Genomic DNA, 27,460 nt, shown 5'->3' on the forward strand with positions numbered 1-27,460 from the left:
ATCCTCACTCTGTGGCAATTTGCGTTTGATAGCCTTTTGGTTTTACTTCCTCACAGAGGGAAATATGAAGTACAAAGCAGTGGAGAATAAAGTTGTAAGTAGTTGCTACAAGAGGGCTGTTCCTCAAAGGAGAATACTGCTAATATTCCCACTTGTCATCCCAACCTTGGGCTGTGGTTCTTCTACATGACGGCAGTCTGAGCTGCACACCATACTGCCTAAAGCCTAAAGGGATGCAACGCAATGGGTGGGAGATGAGCACAACCTGAATGAAAGTCTTTCAGTCTTGGTTCTTGCATCTCTCAGCATACAGTTAACAAGCCAAGCAACAAGGCAGAACTTGCCAGCTGGCTTAAATGAGATGCATGAGGGAGGAGAAGGGAGGAGAAAAAACTGGACACCTTTCATCCCAGGCACCAAAATCTGATAAAATGCACTTTCAATTGAATGTGCCAGATAGATAGAGTCACAAAACAAAAACCGTGCTGGTTTAAACCACAGAGTGCTTGAAGCAACATCTGGAAGTTTAAACAGCTGGAAATGATGGCCTTGTGATATGGTAGAGGCCATTCACATCTGACTTGCATTTGGGCTTAGACTTTAAATACTTGCCTTCCCGTGGATTCTGTTCTTCGCTATAAGATAGAATAAGAGGAAGTACTTGAATTGCAGTAAGACCAAAACAAAAATGTAAAAAAAAATAGCTAAAATCTACCCATAACTAAATCAATAGTAATATGGTTATTTTTTTAGTTTGATTTCCCAACACATACACTCCCATTTCCCCAAGTACAGTACTGCCCTTTGAGGGGGAAATGCTGAAATGCCACTGGACTAGCTGATTATTTCTTGATGAATTCTGCAGTTTCAGAGGATCTGGAAAAGCAGCTGAACTTCAGCTCTGTTGAAATGTGTGTCCTGCTGGCTAAACACTCCATGAAATAGACCTTTCCTGTATTTTTTGCATACCTTGCTAAGAACATCAGCACTCATATATTTGACAAAAATAACAACAAGGAAGGACAGTTTGGAGTAAAAGCACACAATGCACCAAGTTAGAGCTGGTGAAAGGTATCAGATGAACTTTCTGGTACAACGCAGCAGCCTCTATGTGTATTCAGTCCTTGAGAACACTGGTTGTGATGGTTGTTGATGGACCGAGGGCTGAATCTTGCTCTCCAACAGATACTGAGCAGCTGGCTGGCTGGAAATGATGTTTAGGCACTACTGACTTGCAGGGGACTGGAGCCAGCCTTGTAGAAGCAGAAGATGCTCTGTCAGTGCCAATCCCCACAATCATCTAGTCCTTTGGAGTTCGCTTTTTTTTTCCTTCCCCTCTCCCCCATGTTAGCCAGAAGCAGTGTGGCTAAATACATTTTGAAACAGGAAAAAAGTCTGATGCCGTGTTACTCAAAAAAGTGGTGTGGTTTGTCTTTTCTATCTTTTTTAATTGCAAAGCTTTGACCATTTTTGATTAAGTGTGCTCTGCCTGCCTCGTCCCTACTTCAAGCTAATATGCTCTAAAATGCTTCTCTGGCTTAGTACAGCTCTTTTTAGCTGCTGATTTTGGTAAGCATCTTATTAATTGCCTGCTTGACGTGGGTGGTGGAACTTCGTCTCCGAGTCTTGCCCTGGACCATCTTTCGACGCCGTACCTCACGACAGAGCTCATAGAAGGCCTCCATAATGTTGCCCTCTCCTGTGCAAGCAGAGCACTCATAAAAAGCACATGCTAGTTCTGTGGCCAGCTTTTCACCTTCCTCTGTGCTGACCTGCCTGGAGTGATCCAAGTCTGCTTTGTTCCCCACTAGGATCAGGGTGACATTTTTTGGCTTTTTAACTTCATCCAACAAGTTCTTAAGTGGCAGCACTTCCTCAAAGCTGCCTCTGTCCGTGATGTCGTAAACCAGCACGAAGCCTTCCCCCCATCGCACATGTCCTTCTTTCTGAATAGCGTCCTCCTGTTTTGAAAAGACAGATACCAGACTTAGCAATTTGATTTATGAAAAAGACTCCAGGCCTTGAGACAGACATTGGTCCTCCAAAGCCTGCAAAGCCACGACTTGACTTTGTATTTTATGCACTTCACCTTTTTTATCATGTGGCATAGGAGATCTGCTCTACCAAGGCGCCATGGGCTGGGAGCAGGCAATTGGAAGAGGGTCTCTGTTGAACGATACCCAGCACACAAACTGCATAGGACTGTGCAGTGTGAGCATCTTCCACCTTTTGAAAGGAAGGGGGACCTGGCTATGACAAAACTGCTCTTCACTTTGGGAAACATTGACTGAAGCTGTCGAGCCTCGTCGCTTGACTGCAGAAATAGACCGTGACTTTGTGCATAGTAATAACATGTTGTTGGGTTGGCCCTGAATCAAGGAATGAAAACAAAATCACTTTAATACTGGACTAAACCCTGACTTTGTTTGTTCTTCCACTATTTGAAAACTCTAAGCAGGGTCCCTCGCAGAAGGGTCTGGATCCAGCACGTTGGGTCTGCTGCAAGCTGATGGTGGTGGAGGTGGGGAGGGACTCTGCTCAGAAGCAAATCTCTGTCCCCAGACACAGAGCACACCTGCCACTCACCACACTGCTGCCACCACCGCACTCCCCTTCCCTGCTGTCTATCTGAGCCAAGGTATTGGATAATAGTACATGTACCCACGCACCTGACCAGCTGTATCTAGTATCTCCATGGAAACCACTTCATCATCAATGGTAGCTTGGTGACGATATGTAGACTCTAAAATAAGAACACATTTTGTGAAACGTATTAAAAGAAAGTAATTTTTTTTTTGCATCTTCCTTACAGCTACCCCAGCACAAGACCTGAGATGTGACATAGAGCTTCACTAAATTTTATTTGCTGGAGCTCTTCCAGCCATTCTGGAGCACGCTCAAGTCCTCCTTTCTACAATGGTGACTATTTTACCTCTCCCCGTATGGCACAACTCTTTCTTTCCCGTGTCGTATACCTACAAAGGGCTATGTCTGTAGATGCTGCACTCTGCGCCCCACATAAGGACAGAGTTTCCTCCGGTGAAGGGCTCTGCAAGGCTGCAGCCCATTTCTCAGGTTTGTTCCTAGGGAAGGCTGCTGCCTATGAAACACAAATACCGCTACTCTCAAAGTATCCAGCTCAAAAGCCTGTCACTGCGTAGCTTGAAGTCCGACAAGATCAAAACCAGTACAGTTACAGATCAAGGAACCTAACCACTAAGCTCAGGCCTTACACTGCGATAAAATTACAGAACAGTTAGCTATTTTAGGAATGTCTCTTTGAGACATGCTGAAATCATCACATTCCGCTCTTCTAGCAAGGGCTCAAGCAGTGATTTCCCTGTGTATGATTTATAACGATAACCACTGGGCATTAAGGATTCACGCTATGCTACAGGGAAAAAGAGAATCTATATACTGTGTCCTAGGTTCTGGGACCAGGCAAGTAATCAGAAAGCTAATGACAAAAGGGCTTGTTTTATCTTAATGAGCTGATAAGTTAAATTTGATAGCATTTGACCTAAAACTTGGAAAATTATCTGTGCTAACATTCAGATTTATTACTGTTGCTAGCTCACAGATGTCCTATATCAAAAAGCAAATGTGTATGCTGTGGCCAGTGACTATGAATGCTTTGCATCGTCAGAGATGTAACTCTTATTTGGTGCAAATGTCCTCAATAGGAACGAAAGATCTTTAAGGAAACACATTTCTTGAATTTGAACTTCTGACAGGGCTCATGTTTGGTGAATACCTTTTTTCATTACATACTTAAGAATGTCACCTCTACATAGTGATGAATGTTTCAATGCTGTCAGTGCTGCAAACACGCTCTTCCCAAAACAAAATTGTCACTTCCCTCCTGTGCCACCTTAATTGCTTTAAGTAGCACAGCTGCCTCTAATAGGGACAAATGGTCAATTTAATTAGGCAGATGGCAAACAATCTTGCTGTAGGGATTCAGGCAATGAACACTAGGTATTTTAAAGGCTGTAAATACCCCTTCTGTTTAGTACTGCAAGTCTGTTGAAAGAGTTGGAGTTCCACCCTTGTGATCCTGAGGCTACACCTATGCAGCAGAGTAAGCTATATCTAAGTCTCTCAGTGGTATGTCTTATCTGTCCCTTCTGAACACCCTTCTAGCTGCAGCAATGCCCCCAGGGGAGAGCAGAAAAGGCAGGAGCTCCAGTTTGGTGTGGAAGCTGCAGTGATGCACCTTCAAGAAGTTATTTCAGTGGCTAAAACATGCAGTGCTAGGTTGGGACTCCCTGTGCAGCACTCCACGTCCCAGGTCATTTAGGAACTTACACTTGGTTTCTTTGGGGGAAGAGTACTGTGAAGGAGATGGCTCTCTGAGTGAGTAATGTGATATTAGCTCCTTACTTGTTTAGGCCTTGCAATGTTTAAATGCCTTCAACCATCTGGCCCTGCTTGACAAGTAGCTGTTGAGAACTGGTCCACACAACTTGAGAAAGTGCTCATCCAACCATGTTTGCAGCATATCTGTGAAATGCCTTTCTTAGGAGGCAGAGTGTGGTAGGCCATACGGCTCTTCCCTGTGAAATGGGTGAATAAATCTCAAGGAGTGGACTTGTGCTTGCTACGGGAAAGCAGCACGATACTTAAATGATACTTGAGCTCTCAAAATAGGACTCTGGTGGCACTTTATTTTGCAAGTTTAACTCACTCTGACTGCTCATGTTGGGATGGAATTTGATCCTGGGCAAGTAGCACTGATTTGGGTCGGATAAGTGTAAATTTATCTTAGTAATTATGTGTCTGTTCCTGTGCTTTGGAATGTGTGGTAGCTGGCTGAATTTTAATGATGAGTGTAAAACAGCTGGATGTTTAAAGCATTTTTAGTGTAATCACGGACATGGCTTTTCCTTTAAGGAAACAGAAACATCTGAAGAATCTGGTGGTCTTTTAAGTTACGAATCCTGAAGTTGTGATTTCCTGTCCGTTCATATCCATCCCATGGTACTTCACACATGCATTGCCTTGTTTTGGGATTTATAAATATCTTGTTCCCTGTGGCACTTTTTCTGAGACATGCAGCTAGGGAGAAATGAGATGACTTGAGATACTTGCTGGATCCCTAACTGAAACCATTGACAACACAGGTGTCTGTCTCAGCTAAGCACCCTTGTCTCCTGTTAGAGTTGATGAAGTAAAATAGGTGCTGGATATAGCTTGTCTGTTCTCTCTCTCCTGGGATAAATCTCACCTCAAAAGCAATTAGAAGTCTAAAATTCGTCAGATGAATCCAGGCTGTAAACGCCTTATGCTTGCATCATCATGGTCAAGTAGAAAGGGCAAAGTGTAACACTGTACCAGTGGCCCCCAGGATGACTATAGGCAACTTTCTGAGCTTCAGATTGTCATTTGCACCAGGTGATGCCTATACTTTATATCTATAGCTGTACGGCTAAAGCCTCATAGGTAGAAAAGAAACCTCAGAGCTGTGTTTTGCTCTTCATGGACTCGGTGTCAAAACGGCCAGCCTCAAAGCAGAGTTGGGGAGCTGCTGGCTGAAACGTGGTGTGCCTGAGGCTGCTAGCGCTGTGGAAATAGTCATACTTGGTGGTTTGCTCTCCTTCAACATAAGTAAGTAAATCTGACCCGTTCTTGTTGGTTTGGAGATGTGCTTCTATTCATATTCCCAGTAACAAGATCAAAGGTGCTGCTGGCTGTGTGGCTTTGAAAGCCGACGCCAGATTTCAGGGTCCCACTTGGTTATAAAGCTGCAATCCCCCGGCACTCTTGCTGTGCAAAGCACTCTTGGTTCTCACAGTCCTACCGTTCGAAAAATTTAAGTTTATTCCAGAAATATTTGGAGCTGTCAAAAGGCCTGAGAAACACGTTGGAAAGTGGTAGCAGTTAGTTTGTTTTTAAGTCTATGCTATATTGCCACAATAAATCATTAAGAAGACTGGATAAAATTTTCAAATTACCACAGCTGCTGAATAACTATGGAAATAATGATTTTTGGAAAAAAAAAAAAAAATTAAAAGACTCCACTGAGGCTTTCTGTATTGATAAGCATGTTATAAATCTCCCTATTCTGCTGAGCAATGTGATTTTTCAAAAATGCAAGGAAAAAACCCTACTAAACTTATATAGAGAAAACTTTCAGGTCCATGATCCATAGATTGTCCGTGGATATGATATTCAGTCACAGCTTGTCCATGTTGCACCCTTGCACTATGCTTATTGTGACATATTTAATAGGGTTTTGTTCTATAAGACTTAGCTGGTCATTTATCAAACCTTTTTGTCCAAGACTATCCTGATCTATTTGAATATAGCTGTTCCAGAAGATTATATTTTCTAGAGAAAAACTATTACCTGAGAAGTAATTGCTAGGTCTTGATTTATGTTTGCTGTGATGTAAAAAGCTGTTTTCAGTACTTGTTTATTTTGAACAGCCAATATATATCAGGGGTATGTCACAGCTTTGGAAGGAAATATTTGCATCGGAAGGGTTTATTGCTTTTAGGAAAACGCTTGTAGTAGGAGTAGGTAAATCAGCTGAGATGGAGTAATGATATACATCACTTTACATGTAAATTTAAGGAACAGCCTGGTCTCTTTGGTTTGCTTTTAAGTACAGAGGGACACCAACTCCGTTTCCATTCAGAATTTGAGTTCATTTTTTTCAAGAAAGGTTAATAAAACAAGTACATATGAAAATGGTCTAAGAAACTTTGGTCTCACTGTGGCTTTCAGCCAGCTGGACCTGAGAACTGCAAGAGACCTAGAGAAAGAGCTTTTGTGTAATAATTATAGCTGAGTTTCCAGACCAAAAAGCTTCAGCTAATAGGCATGAACTTCTAAGTTATGGTTAAGGTCTTGTTGGACAGAAATACAGCAGTATGTTTCAAAGACTAAAATTTCCCATAATTATTTCTGGTTACATAATAATAGTTCCTGTTGTTTTTGTGTTTTGTTTTGTGTTTTGTTTTTTTTTAATAAACTCCCTGCTCATTTAGACTCCTGCAATCTTTGACATCCATCAGGATGGCACCTATCTCTATCACATTTGAGAACAGTCACTTTGACAGCCCATTGGGGAAAAAAATGTACCTCCATTACTAACTCTAGTGCTGTTTGATATGTTCTCTACACCCTTCCTTGAGCCTGCCTTTGTAAAATTTGTCCCCTCTATGTTTCCTTGCTGCTTCAGGAACTTTTCACCTTTCAGAACTTTCCTTGCCTCACTTTTCCCCAAACAGCTGAATGTATTCTTTTTGCTTGCATCTGGCTGTTACTTACTCCATCCATTATTTACTTTACAGAAGAGGTTTTAGTTTGCAACTATCAGTGGTTTTACAGTAAGCACAGTACTTCCCTGTTGTATTTAGAACTCATTTTTAATGCTAATGCAGTGTATCCCCACATCTCATTATTAACTGATACTATAGGCCCCAATGTAAGCATAGTTGGGTTATTTATTAATAATACTGTCAAATCATAGAATGCTTTAGGTTGGAAGGGACTTTAAAGATGATCTAGTTCCAAACCTCCTGCCATGGGCAGGGACACCTTCCACTAGACCAGGTTGCTCAAAGCCCCATCCAGCCCGGCCTTGAACACTTCCAGGGATGGGGCATCCATAACTTCCCTGGGCAACCTGTTCCAGCGTCTCACCGCTCTCATAGTGAAAAATTTCTTCCTGATATCTATTCTAAATCTACCCTCTTTCAGTTTGAATCCATGTCCTATCACTACACTCTCCAGCTTTCTTCTAGGCCTCCTTCAGATACTGGAAAGCTGCTGTAAGGTCTCCCTGGAGCCTTCTCTTCTCCAGACTGAACAACCTCAACTGTAAATGATATGCTGTACGTTGTTATTGCAATCATTACTATCACATGTGAAAGAAGAAAAAGTAGTAAAAAGAAAGCTACTGAGGGGAAACTCTGACTGTGACAGCTCTGATAATTGGACTTGGACTCTTCAGTGTTGTGTCTTTGCATGTGTAACCCCAAGAGTCAGGAAATACAGAAGAAAAAGTTCCAGGAGGTTGTACAGTACCTGTGATGTGCTTTGTATGTATGACTCGTACTACGTGAACATTCATGTCAAGCTACAAATTTAAACCAAAATGTGTATGAAAGAAGGTATTTGTCTGCAGTGATATTTAATTCAACTCTAGGGAGTCTAGCCGGCTTCACGTGCAGTCTGCTGTTGTGAATGCTGCTTTTGGAATTGATACGGTGATGTGCAAAGGAGTTTCTTTCCTAACTTCATTTTCGGCTCCTTTGGCTGCCTTCTACAACGCTACCTTTGCTGTAATCAGAGTTGTGACTGCAGTACAGCAGGTATTCCCAAACCGGTCAGATTAAAGCTGAGCACAAAGTAGTCATGTGGGAGGCACTGCAGGCAGCAAATGTGTCTTAGCTTGCCGAGCTGCTTCTAGTTGCTGTTTTCAGTCCAAGGCAAAGCTCTCAAGTATTTCTGCCCTGTATAAATCCAGGTTGGGTGGAAGGTAGAGACCCTACTCATGCCCCTAAGGGGGCACAGGGCAGAAGAGCCAGTGTGTGCTCTGGGCAGTCTGCAGGCACGTGCCTCTGCACATGGGTTGTCCCTGGCCCGTGCAGATGGGCAAAGACTATTAGTAGGTGACCTTACAAGAAGCTGCAGGTGCTGTGGGGACTCATGGGGGACACATGCGAAGCAAACAGCTGCTGCAGTATGAAATAAGGAGAACAAATTCAGAAGAAATGAGGCTTCATTAGGGCTGCTGCTCAGTGAGAAGTCTGGTGTTGATCATCTTTTCCTCTTTATAATAAAGTGGGAAAGAAAATAAATGGCAAGTGCACGTGTAGCCCAATAGGCTATGAAATTCTCATCTTGGTATGAAAGGATTTGTTGCATTCCCAAAATTTGCTGTTTAGGTAGAACAGGTGGGAGATATAAAACTAGTCTAAAGAAAAAAATTCTTTTCTTGTTGGTACTTCCAATAAATAAGATATTTGGGCCTCCAAACAGAAATCCTAGAATGCAGTTTTCTTGCAGGCCACTAAAAATAATGGGAAGTATGTCTATTTGTTGGCTTCTGCTGCACGTGATTTTTTTCTTCTGTGTGCGAAGACTGGGTTTCTTCTGAGCAGAAGCGGAGTGGTATTACACTTCCTTTCCTACGGGTTCTGTCCTTATCCAGCTTTTGGTGGGATAGGCAGAGAAAATGTGCACAGATACTTGGGAACTGATTCATTAAGGCATGCTAAAGCAATTGCTAAACCAAAACCAACAAAGCTGGAGCAGTACTAACTAGTAGAGAGTTAGCATCAAGGCTTTAATTGTTTTTTGGGTTTTTTTGTTCAATTTTCTGATTTAACTTTCCCACCAACACTAAGCGGAGGAATTAGTCCCTGGTGGGAATTATGCCCATGACAAGTTTAAGCCTAAATAAACCATATTTTGCTACACTTTTCTGTTTGATTGTAACAAGAATTCTCTGTTAGAGAAGCTGTGAGTCTCACCTTGCTCCTGCCAATACAAATGAAAGCTAACCAGTGAGACTGTTCTCACACCTAAAACAAGCAAAACAAAAGCCTGCTCTCCTGAAGGCACAAAAGCAAGCACTGGAAACTTCTGCTCATCTGGAGAACATTTCAGAATATGAGGAGCAAGAAGAGTAGGGGCAAAATATTTTGCAGCTGTAGCTACAGCAAGAGCCGACACTGTCATTCCTGATTTTTGCTGTCTGTTGAGTTACCGTAAAAAGGCAATATTTTTACTACTGGCATCAGGAATATCTTCATCTTGAGACTCATATGAAAGAAAACAAACTACATTTTCAGATAACTGCTTCCCATGTTATTTTAAGCACCTTCCTCTGCTGCTCTCAATTACAATCTCATCTTTTCAAGTCTTTGTCAAGCATTTTAAAAGCCAGTGTTGGGGGTTTTAGGTGCTCTAGGCCATACCAGTCCATTTCCTTACAAACACCTCAGAGAAATCGGGAATACTTTCACGGCTCATTGCCATAATGATGACATTCAATACAAATTCCTACTGCTGAGGAGCACAGTAAAAATGATATAGCTTATTAAATCTATATCAAGTTAAGTAATCTTTCTACGGTTTTGAAGTGGGGGAAAAATAGAAGCTCAGGAAGATACCTAGAAAGGCACAATCTGGACTATTGAGGACTGAATCCCTTAAGCACTGAGGCAGTAGGAATGAGTAATTCTGTTAATAAAAATTGAGGATACTAATAGCTAGAGTCTGGCTTAAAAATAAGGCTGTTTTCCAGCAATTTATTAAGTGTCTACACATTTGTCATGGTACTCACTGAAACACAGGTTGGCAACCATTCCTCCTAGCCCCAAATGGTTGGTTACCATTACCTCTCACTTGGGCTGAAAGCCCATACTGGACCACATACATTATTCCTAGCTTGTGGTTGGATAAGCTGTAATTGTCAACACGGGTGTTCAGATGAAATACACAGAAGGCAAAGTTCTGCAAGATGATGGCAGAACTCTCTCCTCTTTTGCTTGCTATGGAAAATGGTTATTTTTAATCATGAGCATATTGATGAGCTGGTCTATAGCACTGTCTAGCCTGCAGTATCCTGTTGTGCAGCAGGAAGAAGAGAGGGCTGGGTGGGGAGGCTCCCCCAGGCTGCCTCCCTCCTGGGGCTGCTGGTCTGTCAACCTTTGCACCCTTGGCCTGAAGGGACCATCAGTTAATGGTTTATTAACACTTATGGCCCCTTTGTTAAAAGTTCTGTTTGTTGTCTGGGCAGTTTCTCTCTCAGCTGTGCTGCTGGGAGTTAGTATTTTTATGGCAAAGCCAGGCAGTAGACTTTTAGGAGTGTTAAGACACACTTGTTGAGTGAGCCACAAGTCAAGAAAACTAGAAATCTACAATATACCAAGACATGTGTTTCTTCAACTTGTGATCTGCAGCAGGGAAAGCAACCCTGGGGACGAAGAGTTTGTATTCAGATGGTATTCCAGCTGTCCAGGCAACGTGTTAGCTGAATATACCGGAGAGGAAAGATGTGGGAAACCTCGGCTGGTCCGAGGGATCAGAATGCGAGTTTAACATTAACCTTGAGAAGATATCTGTGTACTCTTGAAGAGACTGGGGAGTCCTGAGAAGAGCTAAGTAAAAAGATAAGGGTTGGCAAACATCCTGGCTTTGACCAGAGCATGAACAGCGTGTGATGTGAGCGCGTATCGGGCAAAAGTAGAATGCTAGAATATATGCATAGATAAGCACCTGGGTAAAAGAATATAAAAAAGCACTGCTTGTTAAATAAAGAAATTGGATTGCTGCAACTTGATGTCCAGTGTCATGTCCATCCCAACAACGACAGAAAGACAGTCCTTGAGAACTGTATTTGGACCCGAGGACCTGAGCTCTTTTTTGTGACTGCATTGGCACCAAATTAGCCCAGAAAGATAGTTCTTGCATCTTCGCTTACTAGAGGAAATTATTCTTAGTGAGGTCTTAGCTCCCACTGCTAAGCTGTTTCTGGTTATCAGCTGTTTTGATGGACACTAATTTGGATACTTTCCCACTCTATTGATGTTGTTTGTACAGATCTGTATTTATCAGGTGCAGAAAAGAAACTCAGGCTACCAATATTTGCTAGTGCTGTAATGTTAATTACATCATGTATGGTGCCTGCGGAATTCCATTGTGGTACCTGAATGATACCGTTTTGCTAACGGAACCCCCATCTACAGATGTGGTTATATAGGCAAAACTACTCTTTGAGTTGTAAAAACAATCTTCTTCCTTGAAACAAGTTTTCCAATGAGAAAAGCCTTCTTGCCAATATAAACAATACCTTTGCAAAGTGATTTCTGCTGTTCTTGTCAACAGCGATGAAATTTTTAAGTCTTGAGCTGGTCTGTTGGAGATGAAATTCTCTGCTGTGCGGTAATTCAGGGCACTAACAGAGGTGTCTGTCTCCCTCAAGCACTTGTCTACCTAGTGTACCTTTCTGCAGTCGTTTGGCTGTTTCATGTTATGCTGGAGAAGAATGGTGCTATCAGGGTCCTTTCATAATTAAGCCAGTGGGACAGCAAATTGTAGCACCTTATCTCCTGTCTTTGCTATTTTACTGATACCCACACATTTTAAACATGTTTGGCAGTGTCTTATGGATTGCCTGTATGCTGCATTAGACAGGACTTTATAGAAACACCAACTCAGGTTTTTCCCCCCTCTCCCAGTAGAAAAAAATGAACAAAAACCTGAGAGACCTAAAGAAACAGTAACATAGTTGGAAGAAATACTCTTTAAAAATGTCACTATTAATCTAGTAGTCCTAACAAAATTCTGATTTTTCTTTAGACTCATGTTTCTTTATGGTTACCTCTGCTTCTCCAAAGTATTGAATTTTCTCTACCCTATTCAAATTAAATAATCTCCTATGCTTTCTCTTTGCATGATGGACTGGCCCTTCTATGAAGGCACTGTTCTGCTGATTATCTGCTCCGAGACAGTTTTCCTTTCAGAGGATTAGCAAAGTTCGATGAAATACGTGAGCAGATAAAGACATCTAGGGATAGTGCAAGAAAGCCAAGCGAGTTTTAGAAAGGTCAACAAAAATATTATCTCCTTGGTTGCTGTTATTTTATAAGTAGATTTCTGTTTAAAATTCAGTCTTTAGAGAAATGGTTGGTGTTTCTCTGCACTTTTGATATGTGAGTCTTAACTCTAATGCGTACCATTTATGTAAAGAACCTTTCTATGACAACATTCTATGAGATGAAGGATTTTATAGGTGAGAAGCAGAGGCAGAGAGACTGCGGGCAACAAATCAGTGACAGAATCGAGAAAAGAACTGAGGAACTGGTCTCCTGCACGTCCTTGAGGTTTCATCTGCTTGGGCGTTTCCCTACACGGCAAAAACGAATGGTTTAAGTCCCTGCACCTCAGAAAGCACCCAATTCTCCCAACTGTACATAAAAATGCTAATTCAGAACAAGTGACACAACCCAGTTCATAATCCCCTCTTTTAAAAAAAAAAAAAAGTTAATATCCCAGCTCTGTTTCTAGTTAAGTAAATTGTCCTGATTATGGTAGAACAACAAATACGTTCTTGGAGAAATACCACAAAACTTTTTTAAAAAAGCACCCACTTTGCCACTGCTATGATGAATTTTCTTGTTTCATCACTTGATCCAGGAGATTCTCCCTGCATGTCATGGCTCATGGAGGCAGGTAATTTGCTGTTGCCCATGAAGTGCAGGCCATCAGTGCTGTCTGCCTACTGCTGTGATGAGACTTTGGGCTTCCTCCTCCTGTTTCGCCCCCCAGGAAGACAAATTTACCAGTTCCCTTGATGACTTACTCTGATTCAGCATCTCCAATTTTAAAATCAATTAAATATCACTTGTTTGACAGCAAACAACAGTATCTCTCCATCTTTGAGGTCAGGTGAAGGTGCCCTAAATTCTGGGCACTGCCACTAGCTCATGGGGGAACTTGCTGAGATCCAGGCTGTTACTCCTATTTACTGGCACTGAGGCAACCAGCTATTCACAGCAGCTTTGAAAATCACAGTGTGAAGCCCTGGGTCACTGAGGTTCATGGGAGTCCTACATCCAGCCCATGAGTTTACCCGCAGGGGATAGGTGGCCAAATAAAGGTCTTTGCGTGTCCACCTTGAAACTCATCCCCATAGAGTATGTCCATCCCTGAGATGATGCTGGCTGGCAGGTGTTACGCACTTAGACGCTTCTGGTTGTGGGGCAGCAGTGAGGCGGTCGAGCCCCGAGCGGACCACCTGCAGCGGCATTGCTGTGAGGGCCGCTGCTTGCAGGCCGCAAACTCCCCCCTCGAGCCCACCCGTCTCGGTGGCAGGCAAATTGCCAGCCTCCTGCCACCCCGTTCCCAGCAAGCCCTGCCGAAGTGGTACACAGGAATGCTTGTTTTCATGCTGCTTCTATGAATCTCTTAATAGAGCCAAACCGAAATACAGCACAAATTTCCAGTTCTGTATTACATGTGTTGCTTATGTTTGTGAAGTGCGTTTAGGCTGCGGCTTAAGTGGTGCCCTAACCAGGCCAAGTGTTTTTAGGCCTTCTAACACCATGCAGAACTTGCTTATTAATTTGTGTTGGGTTCTAGATAAAAACTATATAAACATTAATGAATTTTGGTGAAATCCATGCAGTAACCCAATCCTCTTTCTCAGTATGTATTTAATGAGATGAAGAAGACTAAGTTTAATGCTGAATTTATACCTTTAATATTTTAGAAAACAACTACTTTTTTTTTACAATGTGAGGTTCCAGCCTATTTTTACATAGAGCTCTTTCAATGAACCTTCTAATTCTGCTGCACATGTGGGATAGTTGTGTGACTTATTATAAATCAAGGTTGAAAGGGAAAACTCATTTGCCTTGATGATGCCAGATAAACACTTAGCCTGAGGGATTAGGCACTTAAAAAAAGAAAATAAAAACACCACCAACAAAACAACAATAACAAAACCAAAACAAACAAACAAACAAAAAACCCCCAAAACCCCAAAGCCCAAACATGCCAAGATGGTGACAGTGACTCGCCGGTTAAGCAGAAATGATGGAGAAGTCAAGGCTGACAGTTAATACGCTGCAGAAAATGACCTTTGCTGCAGTTGTTACCCCTTGGCTGAGAATAGTAAAATAAAAAGCACAGGAAAATGTACTTTTGCAAAGATGCAGCTGTTGTACTGATGCTTGCAGAGATCCAACATCATGCACAAAAGTGGCAGAGCTGCAAAGCCCTGACTTCAGCAGCAGCTCCACGTGCCAAAGCTTGCAAGATTCAGTGATGCTCCTCCCGCCAGCGAATGTTATTTTGTGGTTTGTAATTTGGCTCCTGGAGATACAGCAGTATATCCAGATGCTGCTAAAAATATGGTCCTTCATTTTCTTCTGGCAGGTTAGGGTAGTAAAGAATATTTATAAGGTGTGTTTTTCCCTTTCCAGTTAAAATGTGCCACCCTTGAATTAAGAGGACGAGTTTTTTTTTTTACCCTGATGCTTAGTTTAGGGTAATGTTGAATTTCCATCAGGTCTTGTACAGCTTGGTGAAAGCTTTCCTAAAAATAAGAATTATCTGGGGATTCCTTGCATCAGAGGAGTAATGGGTGGTTTAACACTTGACATAAGAAATAAACTATAAATATGACGCTTTTGTCATAGCCCCAGTGATTTTTTTGGCAAAACCTCCTGAGGCTTAGTAGCTAGATGGTTTGAATCTGGTTTATTCCTGCCCTTTCAAAGTTACTTGACAAAGCTACTTATTCTTCCTGTAGGGCAAATGGGTCTCACTGACACAACCTAAACTTTGTATTGGTGGAATATATAGATATCCCTCTTCCCACCCAACTGCCGGTCCACGACTGCTGAGAAGAAATTAATCCATTCAGCTAAAACTTGTCAGTAAATTCAGCTTAGTGATGTTTACAGGTAACTGGCCACTAGATCGCTCCAGGATGATCATGATAAAGACAGAAACGGGTTCTTTAAAGCACTGTTTCTCAAAGCTTTTGAAAGTACAGTGCCTTTCTGGTTGATTTCTGAAGGGCTGAATAGTGGTTAAAATTTCAGATTTTTTTTCTAATGCTTCAGAGCCTCCTTTGAATCCCATTGTGGTCCACAGTTTGAAAAAATGGTACTTCAAAGAACAGTCTTTGGCAGGCAGCTTCCAACAGAGATTACTGTGATTAAGAAATAACTTATTGATAATAGTTTTTGCATTTCTCAAACATTTTCCTCTGAGCAACTTAAAGCACTTAGCTTCGCATTAACTCTGTAATACATGATTTGAGCAGTTGTCCTCTAAACTGAATGGGAACGTACAATTCAGTAAGTCCGAGGAGATTTAATTTTTGTTTTATAGAGATAGGACTGTTGTCTGTGTGAAAGCTTTCAGTGTTGCAAACAGAAGACGATTAGATTCCTGAGGGGCATGGTTAATTTGCAGTTGTATTCATTTGTAAAACAGAAACAAATGTCAAGTCTTGTACACCAAAAAGGACGTAGGGCCTTTATAATGGGGCAAAAAATAATAAACCTTGCAGCTTGCTAATAACTTCGTTTGTGTGCTTAAACAAGGCAACAAGGATACACAGACACTGCATGCAAAAGTACGACATTAATGAACTCAGACTATACTGATACAAAACACTTGACATACTACTTCTATTGTCAGGCTCTTAAAATGATGTATTGGTTTGTTTTTTTTTTGGTTTTTTTTTTTTTTTTTTTGAGATATCTGTGCCAGACCCAACACAGCTAAGTGGAAGCTTAGTGGAGGAGATGTGGATGCTCTTCTGATGACTGGTGTCACTGTGTGGTCACCCAAAAAGTGAGACACAATGTATGTTTGAAAGCGAGAACCAAAACTTACCTGAGCATAGGTAGATTGACTCTAAGTACCTACTTTCCCCCCCCCCCCCCCCCTTGAATTTTTGAGACCTGTATCCCAGACATCTTATTTTCTAGCAGCTGATGTTTGGGTTATCCAAAAGCAGAAAATTGATTGCACACTAAATAATTTTCAGAGTGAAATACTAACACAACTGCTTTCAATGTCAAAACTCCCACTGACTTCTGTGTGGGCAGGCATGTGCCTTATATATTAATTCTACTTTTGTTTCAGTGTGTTACTGCTTCTCTCTTCTGCCATCTTAGGTAATAATTTGTTCCAGCTTTAAATGACCATAGAGAAGCTTTTTACAGCAAATTTAAAGGTTGACTGAGGCTTGGAATTTTAATTCTATGACTTTCCATTACTTCGGCCGTGCCATTATATACAGCATACCACGTCTATAGAATGAAATGCAACCTACCTAGTGTCGGGTCGTACTCCCAGATGAACCGTTTGGTCAGGAAGCGTACCACGAGAGCTGGAGGAACAAAAAGATTCCAGGTGAGATGCACAAGCCATCAACTCATATGGTTTTTAAAGCTTTCCCAGAAAACTCTTCTGTGGGAATGGGCATGTAGCAGCTCCCCTGAACTGTGAGCAGAATTCAGCTTTGCTTAGTGGGGCAGATGAGACCTTTCACAGTTTGTGGCCCACTTTACCCTTTTGGAGGGGGGAAACAAAATGAAAACAAAACCAAAAACTCTCTACAGCATTAATCATTTACCCATGCAACAATACAGGACAAAATACCAAGAGATTTTCAACAGTAGTCTCTCCCCCCCTCTCCTCCCCCCCTTTTTTTTTTGTCACAATAGCTTCTACCATTAAAAAGCCAAAACAACCCTATCTAAAGTGTTATGAGCAGATGACCTTTGAAAAAAACACTATTTTGGATGCTTTAGATTTCCCATAACCAGTGGAAAAAGGGTTGGCAGTTTTTGAACCAGCATGCTTTGAAGCTTCAAAACTAGGGATGTTCAAAATAATTTAATTCTCAAAAACTTTCCCTTCAGATTTTAAACCCTGGAAGTAAACATATAATTGGCTAAATAGCTTTGTTCTGTATTTCGGCATGCCTTCCTTGCAACAATTTATCTTGCGTGTTTTGCCTACTTGTCACTTGAAGGAATCAGCTATAATATTTTAAACCAATCATCAACAAAAACTATTAATGAATTTGCAGAAGTAGAAATAAATCTTTAGGTTTTGTTGGAGTACTTGATGACTAGTTCTCAGTTTCAATTTATGGGTTAAGATCTTGCTACTTATGTTCTTATATTTTTCTATCCCTTCACCCCCTTTAAAAACAATTCATAAAAGCTTTGTCAGGATATTGATTATGTTATAATTTAAAACTAAGCAAAGCCTTGAATTTCTACTAGTGTAAACAAAGTGTTCAGCCTGTGAACTATTCATAATCCTTTCTGCATTTCCAAGATGGAGCTAGAGCCATCACTGCAGTAACTATGGTTGCAGTGATTTCAGCTGCAGGAAAATCTTCCTTGTTGTCAGCCCTACAGGATATTTCCATTCTTTCAGTTGCAGATGGACAGTAAAAGGTGACAACTAAACCCAGTTCTGATCCTTTTCAAAATTAAAGCGATAAGAATGCCCCACATCCCAGATTACTGTACCCAAGAGAAGGACACAGCAACACTCTGCAGAATAAGTACAATAAATTAAGCTTTGCTTAAACGGAACCTATTTTAAAAATACAATCAGAACATTAGTTTTCAGGAAGATTTAACTATGCCTCACACTTGGAGGGGTAGTAAGAAGCTGATTCTAAGGAAATGAGATCACTGCACAAGAAGCAATTTTAAATCACTGTTATTTTAAGTTTCTATTTTTCTTAGGAAATCCTACTTCTTTATTTTTTTTTAGCCTTTGCAGAAATGCTCTCTTTCGCCCTCAGAGCGAATGTGGCCAAAGTAACTTTTCAAGTCACAGTATCACAGTATGCTAGGGATTGGAAGGGACCTCAAAAGATCACCTAGTCCAATCCCCCTGTCGGAGCAGGAACACCTAGATGAGGTTGCACAGGAAGGCATCCAGGCGAGTTTTGAATGTCTCCAGAGAAGGAGACTCCACAACCTCCCTGGGCAGCCTGTTCCAGTGCTCTGTCACCCTCACTGAGAAGTAGTTTCTTCTCAAATTTAAGTGGAACCTCTTGTGTTCCAGCTTGAATCCATTACCCCTTGTCCTATCATTGGTTGCTACTGAGAAGAGCCTGGCTCCATCCTCATGACATTCCCCCTTTATATATTTATAAACGCTAATAAGATCACCCCTCAGTCTCCTCTTCTCCAAACTAAAGAGACCCAGCTCCCTCAGTCTTTCCTCATAAGGGAGATGCTCCACTCCCTTAATCATCTTAGTTGCCCTACGCTGGACTCTCTCCAGCAGCTCTCTGTCCTTCTTGAACTGAGGGGCCCAGAACTGGACACAATATTCCAGATGCAGTCTCACCAGGGCAGAGTAGAGGGGAAGGAGGACCTCTCTCGATCTGCTAACCACCCCCCTTCTAATACAGCCCAGGATGCCATTGGCCTTCTTGGCCACAAGGGCACAGTGCTGGCTCATGGTCATAGTCCTAATGTGAATGTCATTATACTCATGAACATCTCTGTGTAGCTTATTTTCCATCCATGATGATGTCTGCACCAGGACACAGAATCATAGAATAGTTTGGGTTGGAAGAGACCTTTAAAGGTCATTTAGTCCAACACCCCTGCAAGGAACAGGGACCTCTTCAGCTAGATCAGCTTGCTCAGAGCACCATCCAACCCGACTTTGAACGTTTCCAGGGATGGGGCACCTACCACTGCTCTGGGTAGCCTGTTCCAGTGTTTTACCACCTTCATTATAAAAAATTTCTTCCTTATATGTAATCTAAATCTACCCTCTTTTAGTTTAAAACCATTACCCCTTGTCCTATTCCAAAAGGCCCTGCTAAAAAGTTTGTCCCCATCTTTCCTGTAGGCCCCCTTTAAGTATCAAAAGGCCACAATCAGGTCCCCTGGAGCCTTCTCTTCTCCAGGCAACAACCCCAACTCTCTCAGCCTGTCCTCATAGGAGACGTGCCCCAGCCCTCTGATCATTTTTGTGGCCCTCCTCTGCACTCGCTCCAACAGGTCCATGTCTTTCCTGTACTGAGGACTCCAGAGCTGGACGCAGTACTCCAGGTGGGGTCTCACCAGAGTAGAGGGGCAGAATCACCTCCCTCGACCTGCTGGCCACACTTCTTTTTATGGAGCGCAGGACACAGTTGACTTTCTGGGCTGCGAGCGTGCTGTGCTGGCTCATGTCCAGCTTTTGATCCACCGATTTACCATTTTTATTCCAGTCAGATAGGATTAATTTAAACCAGTTTTAGCCATATGAAGAAAGTTTAGCTAAATATCTAGTCTCCCTCTATAGTTAGTGGAAAGACGGAGAGGCATTTATAGGATACAAGTCACCAAGCTTGAGATGATTTGCTGACCTTTAATGGTCCCTTCTAACTCAAACCATTCTATGATTTGTCCACTTGTGTTACCTATCTCTAGAAAACCTATTATGTGGTTTATTTACGTGACAAAGCCAGACTGATTCTCTAAGATTTATAAAGCCAAAGTAAATTCCCCATATTTTACCTCAGCTGGAATAATTTAAACATCTTGATGTTTCAAAAATTTGGTCATGACTCTTCTCTAATTGCTAGTAATAGGTTCTCTAATTGCTAGTAAAATACACAGAATATTTTTTTTTTCCTTTTTCCGTTTTGACTGAGGAACTGATGCAGGGTAAAAGTTCTCCTGACATACTTTCAGAAGACTCCCTACCATCTTCTTTTTCAAGAGCAGATTTTAAAAATGCTTTCTACTTTCACAGCCATACTCTGAGGCAGAAGCAGTGATGTGCTACCTGTGTTGCAGTGCCTTACCCTCAGCCTGTGCCTGGACCTAGAGTAGCTAATGGAGAGGGATAAAAGGCAGAAGAGAGGGGGGGAACCTGTCCAGCTCTTTTCATATTTAAATACGGTCCACTTAGTTATGATAACCTTGTACTTGTAGATGGAAAGTGCTGAAAAGGAGGGTCAAAGTGATCAAGGGAACTGGAACAAAATCTGTCAAGCACTAGTGTCTGAGACAGGTGATAGAGAGCAGCAGCTCTGAAGGAAGAGAGGGAGAAGAGCTGATTTTGGAGGTGGCCCAAATGAAGGAGGTGAGAAGGTGACAGGAGATAAGAAGGAAAGGTAGATGTGGACTGCACCAGCTGAGATGAGTCTGGTAGAAGAGAGGTATGGCTATGTACAAAGGCATGAAACGGTACAGGCAATGAGTGCTACAGAAGTGAAGAATTCCAGATCACAAATGTGAGCTCTGATGAAGAGGGAAAAAGTAGGTTGTATTTGTCTCCAGCAGGGAGGCCTGTATGCAGAAATAATAATCAATCATGTACTCAGGAGGGACCCAAAGAAAAGAAAGGGAGGGAGGCAGCTGCCATGTGTAGGGCCAGATGGCAATTAGTGTCCCTTGCCGGCAGGTCTCGGTGGGGAGCACAGCAAGCCCAGAGAGTTGCTCGCTCTACACTGTGGGTAATAAAGTACTTGCGTAATGCTTGCTTGGGCCCGGCGAAGGGAAGAAAATGACACCTCAGCACAGCCCCAGGTGAGTGGGGAAGTGTCACTTCAGTGCTGTGGGCTCCGTGCCAGTCTTGGGGGCACGTGCACTTGGGGCTGGGCAAAGCTGCTGCTCCTGTGGGGCTGGCTCTGCTCAGCATCCCCTCTTCGGCCTGGCTGATTCCCTCAAAGTACCCCTGCTCTCCTTCTCTCCTTCATGTCAACGGTCACAGCCCATCCTGTGGAGCTTCCACACATTTTTACGTGGCTGAAGACTAGCAGCTCCACTTCACAGAGGGGGAACGTGAGATGCTCTTGATCCAGTGTCTGTCCTGTTTATAACTATTGCAAACTATGCTGGCAGGGAAATGTCTTCACTTTTGCCTCATTAGGGGTGCTGGTGACATCCAATTGAGTATTAAAACAATGTACGTCACTTTGCTATCTGATTTGACTGAAAATAGTCAATGAGAGGAGAGCTGGGAAGGGCATCCAAGTGCTCCGGCTGTCAGTCCGGAGACCAGCTTGCTGGCTCTTGCCGCCTGCCCTAGCAATCATCCTCCGAGAGCAGGGGTATTACTGTGGAGCCATTTTGTTTATGTTGAGCTCACTTTCTGCTAGATTACATCACCTTTTAGTAAAATAAATTGTGCCAGCAGAAGAATCAGAAGTGAGGACATTAGGAATTCACTACGCTTACAGCCATAGTGCTCAGATTTCTGCAGTTAGCGTAAATGACCCTTTGGGCAAAGTGTCATGAAACTTGCCCATGTCCTTAAGCAATGCTGCATAGAAAGAATTGAGATGGGCATTACTTCCTTCTCACCTTAGCAAAAGTGCGCGCACCCTGTTTGACCCGTCAGCATTATTTAGACATTCTTAACTCTAATACTAAGAATGAGCCAAAAATAATCCAACACACTAAAAAAAAAAATAATCCAAATGCTGGGTTTTGATTCAAAATAACATTGAGGTTGAGAATGTCTGAAACTTATTATTTTCTGATTAAATGAGGTGACTAATTCCAATGTTCATATTAAAATGACCACTTCCAGTGCTTATCATCAAAGAAGATCAAATGCATTTTGAAGCAGGCAAGACTCGAATCGACGCAGTACCTAACAGGAGTGGATTTCATGATCCTCCACTGAGACTAGTTGAGGCTCTTCCCTGAATGCTTACTGCTTGTGAAATACAAGAACTTGCAGGCTTAGAAGGAAAGAATCTCCAACAAACTGCAATTTGGATTCCCACTTTTCTCCGGATTTTGGAGACATGACCGTTACCTAAGGGAATTGATGTAATGTCCCAGCAAAGGAAGAATAGACTCATGTCTCTTTCTGCCTTGCCTTACACCCTCACTTCCAAGTCAGCTGTTTTGTACAGGGTTTAAATTAGGGTAGAACTTGGCCCAGGACTTTCATTCACTCATGTTTAAACCTTCTGCCTTAGAAGTTATTCTTGGAGAAGAAACATGACTATCTGTCAAATGCATTTGCAGTATAACTCCGCTGAAGACAATGAAGTCGTATCAGGAATTAACTTGGCATAGAAACGGAGATTATCAACCACATAATTAATCATTTTCTTTGGGACTTGTGTGGCTGAGTCCCTTACTCAGCTTTAAAAATCTCAGTCAGTATCTTTTGGAACATTTTTTTTTTTTTTTTTGGTGGTGTTTTGCCTCTTGCTTTAGATCTTTGTTTGGATTTAGTAACATATAAATGCCTTGGCTAAATTTACAATCTGCCTGAATGCATATCTTCATGAATTTGTTATTGTTCCAGCTAATACAAGCTGAACTTTGGGGGGAAGAATGGAAGCAAGGTTTTATATGAAAAACATCCCCCTTCCCAAAAAGCTACAGAGTTCAAAGTTATTCTAAGAAAAATAACAGTTCTCCACAGTGAAATAACTGTATGATGACTCTTTTATGCCATGAGAATTTTCAGCTATAAAAATGGTCTGAAAGTAGTCCCATTATTTAACTTATCAACAAGTCCATTCCTGGTGCCATGATGATGTGTCATCAGTAAACCATACTTGGCAGGAGACACCAGAGTGGTTAAAACCAGAGGTTATAATGATCAAAAGGCACTTTCACAAATGAAGTTGGTTTTTTTTTTTTTAAAGTATATTTTTGTTAGAGAGTTCATCCCCCACTCACCCTCTTGGAGGCCCCTTGTGTATTGGAATTTCAGTCCCCTTGGAGCATGTGACGAGCTCCAGCCTGCAGGATGGCGGTGCCACAGGAGTCTGGCATGTGATGTGCTGCCTCCTTAAAACAGCTCTGTGCCCAGCTTTGGGAAGTAATGTGTTTTTTTTTTTAAAGGCACTACCATGAGAATTTTATTTGCCCCTGTAAGTGCGGGTCATTTGGGGGTGTCTGTGTGTGAGGGGGAAAGTATGAATTTATAATGCAGAGTGCTTTTCTGATCCTGGCGTGTCAGGGATGCAAACATGCAGTCATTACTTCTGGCTCCGCATCTGTGAGCCTGGGTTCAACTCAGTTTTGACAGCAATTCAGTGATATGTGGGGAGATGAGTGGTGGAGAGACATCAACAGCGGGATTCCTCTGCCTTCCCTCCTCACTTGGTTTGTTCACTGTGGTCACTTCTGACGTTGAGACCTGATGTGCTTCTAGTAAACAAGAAGGTAAATTTAATGGAGCAAAATGAGATCGGTGGGGGGAAAGGAAAGGAAGACCTGTACCAAGTATAAAAATGGTCTGTTTTACACTGCCGTGCTGGCTGAAACTCTGCATATTTTATGCATGTTTTAATTACTGCCTTAAGCAGTGAACTGTTCAGAGAAATTACTGTGTATGCTTGCATGTTTTTTCCTGTAACAGCACAGTGAGGTCTTCCACTGACTGACAATGTAAATATAAAAAGTATATATGCTTTTATATATAAATATCAGTTAAATATAAACATCAAGACTAAATATACTTTTAATATACTTATATATACTGTATAGCAGTATATGTATACTGTTACATATATAACAGTGTTATATGTGTATATATGTTATATATATATATGTAACTGTGTGTATATATATACTCTGTAAGAGTAAATACAGACTAGGGTTGATGTGATGAAATGTGTTTCTCTTGCCTTTCAGGAGGTTATGTTGCGTGGTGTAATGTAAGCCTTTTTTCTTCAGTGGTAATGATGTTCTGTGAACCCAAACCTGAACATCAAAAATGGTTCAAATGTCTTTTTGTTCTGGTGGGGTAGAAAGGAACTGCAATACCTATCTCAAATCTCTATCTTAATCCCCACAGCTGGATCATGGACTAAACCAACATCCCATGTTCAAGTATTTCTGAAACACTAACATGCTTTCAAATGTAAAAATTAAGCACAATTAAGGAATGAAGTACACAATAACTTGTGCTTTTATCAGACCATGCGCATTCATTTACTTCTGTCACCACTGAAAATTAACATAAAAATCAACGACTGCACAGTGCAATGGAAAGGTGAGCCATCCATTTCCTGACTTGCGCAAGGGTAATTGCACTACCGATGTTCACACTTATTTCCAGGGTGACTCTTTACCCTGTGCTTCGCTCCTTGTGTGTTTCTGCTCCCTCGCTCACCAACCAGACCCTGTGTGGGCTGCCCAGGCTTAAGGGGGCTACCTGCCTGCCGGTGCCCAGGCACGGGCTCTTCTGGATGCTCTGGCTCTTCTGCAACATCTGGCTATGCCCGCTCCAGCTTTCATAGGCTCGCAGCCTTCGCAGGCTCGCAGCTTTCACACAAAGTGAGTCTGATGTTTGGCAAATTGTAAGTATCTCCCTTCACTGACAGAGATGTCTGGTCCCCAGGTTAGAGGCAAGATTTGCCGCTACTCGGAGACTGGGGAGAAAGCGATCTTGGCACAGGCGTGTTAGCAGAACGAAGGCCAGTTTCCTTATTCAGTACTGAATACGGAAACTACAGCAGTCATTTGTCAAAATCTTTGATTATAACCACATCCTAATGTTAATAGCAGGAAGTGTTTCTTGTCTTGCTTCTGGCGTGGAAATTTCACAATAAAAGAACCTCTCCGTATATTCATCTGGTATAGTCTGCTGTGAATTTCACAAAATACACAGTATAGAAGTCATTCATCCCATTGCCACTGAACGGGAGGATTTTTCTAGTAATGTTCTGCCTGTTGCCTTCAGTGCTGGAGGCATTTTTTTCCAACGGTTGCTGCATATGGAATAAAAGCAGGAGGCTTAATTTATATTACGTTATCCCATTCCATAATATATTGTTCCAATATAAGGTTGTTTATTTCACAGGTCTCCTTGCATATAAAAGATAAACGAACAGACTGGTGTGTCTAATGGTTTTGATCTTTTTCGGAATGTGGCGTGTAATATCCATACTTCTACCATTTCTCCTCTCTTGACTTCACTGTATAACTTGTTATGTCGCCCCTCTGTGAAGACTAAACTTTCTGGTGTGCTATTACTAACACATACGGTTTTCCAAAACATAGTTAATGGTAACACCTCCAGATGTTTGTGTGTCTGAGAGTATATTTGTGATGGGGCTGTAGAGCAAGTCTTATGGATGAAATCACACAAGTAACTGCTGCTTTTCTAGATGACTGACACAGGCAAGGTTTGAATATGCATGCTGTTTTGAAAGACATTGGGCAAAGTAAAGTAGAATAGGGTTCTCAGCATAAAACTTTGATGTAAACCCCACTTTCTTATCTCAAGGTGAAAAATAAAAAAAAAGTTTGATTTCTTTGAGAAATAATTGAAAAATTAAATAAAATATTTTCAGAAGAAAGAAGGGGTGGAAAGCTTTTTTCTTTAAAAATCCAGTACTTCATTGAGACAGTGGCAAGATGACAAAATTTTCAGGGGGCTGTATTTTTTTTTATATTTTTTTTTTCCTTACGTTTCTCCCAGTGTTGACTTTAGAAAACATACCTTCTCTTCTTTTGGTCAAATTAGTTTGTCACCCTTAAAAAGGAAAAAGAAAGAAAAGAAATAAAAGAGATAAGTCTATAATATTTCAGAAGGCAGGATGATCTTCTGGTTATCGTCAGAGAATTTTTGTATAAATGAATTTCTGTTAGAAAATGCACATTGAAGAGAAAGGCCATTTTTTTTGGAAGGAAGCTAGTTTTTTAGATTTCTTTTTCAAAGGAAATGCCTGCACACCTCTCCACTTGTTTTCAAAGAACCTGTAATTTAGGAAATGCAGATTTAAAACAAACAAACCCAACATCACTAGCTTCCATTTTGTTCTTTTATTCACTGCGGTGTTATTCTGTATTGCACTGGAGAAACGTGTAGGACTAAATTGTGTTGGTTTTTTTTTTTTTACCCAGATGGCAAAGATGCACTTTCTTGGCTGTAACATCCACCAGCTACTCAGCTTCAGCTGATCTGTATGTGCCAAAAGGGTTCAAAGTTGATTTTGCTCTGCTGGTGCTGAGCCTGGCTAAAGGTGCAGGCAACTTGAGTTAATTGAGTGGCGCTCCTGAAAGGAAGGGCTGGCCGGCTGGCTGTTTTGGAGAAGCCTTGAGCTGCTCCAAGGACAGTGTGGAGCTGCTGCCTCATCCCCTGCCAGTGCTAAGGGAGGAATGTGCGTGAGCGCAGAAGGAAGCAGAGGCCGGTGCAGGAGTGGGGATTTTTGTTGCTGATCTGTTGTTTTGGATTTTTTTTATTTGTTTTATTTTGTTGTGGGTCTTTTTGTTTTGGTTGTTGGTTTGTTTGTGGGTTGTTTTTGGTTTTGTTTTTTTAAGGTTCTTCATCTCTTGCTCTGATCCCTGCTCTCTCTCCCTTCCCATGCTCAGAAGGCAAGAGATGAATAGGAAGAACTGGAAGAAAGGGGAGAGGAGTGAAGTTGCCTTATTAGAGAAGGTCCGCATGTCCTGGGAGAGCTGTGGACGCCTTTCCCAGGGAGTAGGGGAAGGAGTGCGGTCTCGTGCCCGAAGGAGATGAAATTTTTCCAACAAAGTGAAAAGCCAGTTCTGTGTGAATCTTTGGTCGGGGCAGGGACTGGTCTACGTGTCCCAGCTGTTCTGTGAGAGCACCCGGCCTGCCAGCAGCAACCTGGCCATAAATCCTTACCCCTGCTGCCTAAGGGGGAAGCTGCCGGTAAGGGGCTCAGCGAACCAAATTGCCTCATGCCGGGTTTAGTGCTTCGTAGTTTTGGGGGCTGGCTGGTGTTTCGCCATCCTACTGACTGCTGTTCTTGTCAGGAGTAAAGGGCATTTTGTTTCACATGGCATGTCCTGGTTCTGACATACCCATTCTGGAAAGGCGCAACATACTCTTGCTGTTAGGCTGAAGACAGTGTAACTCTAAATGCTTAAAACCAGGGTTTTATCAGGCCCTGGTGAGTCAGCCTGAATGAGAGGGCAGTTAGCGTACCGTGAGCAAGGCCACTGGCATTAATGCTGGATCACTGCCTGTATTTGTAATCTTCAGGATGGCAAAAAGTACC

At 42.0% G+C, this 27,460-nt stretch overlaps 1 protein-coding gene across 1 annotated transcript in view; it reads right to left on the reverse strand.

Moving 5' to 3' along the window:
• Positions 1–1,498: 1,498 nt before the first annotated feature.
• Positions 1,499–27,460, reverse strand: part of RERG (RAS like estrogen regulated growth inhibitor) — a gene marked incomplete at its 5' end in the record, with an annotated part of 108,279 nt that continues 82,317 nt past the window's right edge. Inside the window, 3 exons of the mRNA XM_082498778.1 lie at positions 1,499–1,961; positions 2,670–2,743; positions 16,814–16,870. Of these exons, the coding sequence (XP_082354904.1) occupies positions 1,554–1,961; positions 2,670–2,743; positions 16,814–16,870 (539 nt within the window). The 3' untranslated portion in view covers positions 1,499–1,553. The remainder of the gene's footprint in view (positions 1,962–2,669; positions 2,744–16,813; positions 16,871–27,460) is intronic.

Source organism: Vanellus vanellus (genome assembly GCF_965231255.1).
Source record: "Vanellus vanellus genome assembly, chromosome: 1".
NCBI lineage: Eukaryota > Metazoa > Chordata > Aves > Charadriiformes > Charadriidae > Vanellus > Vanellus vanellus.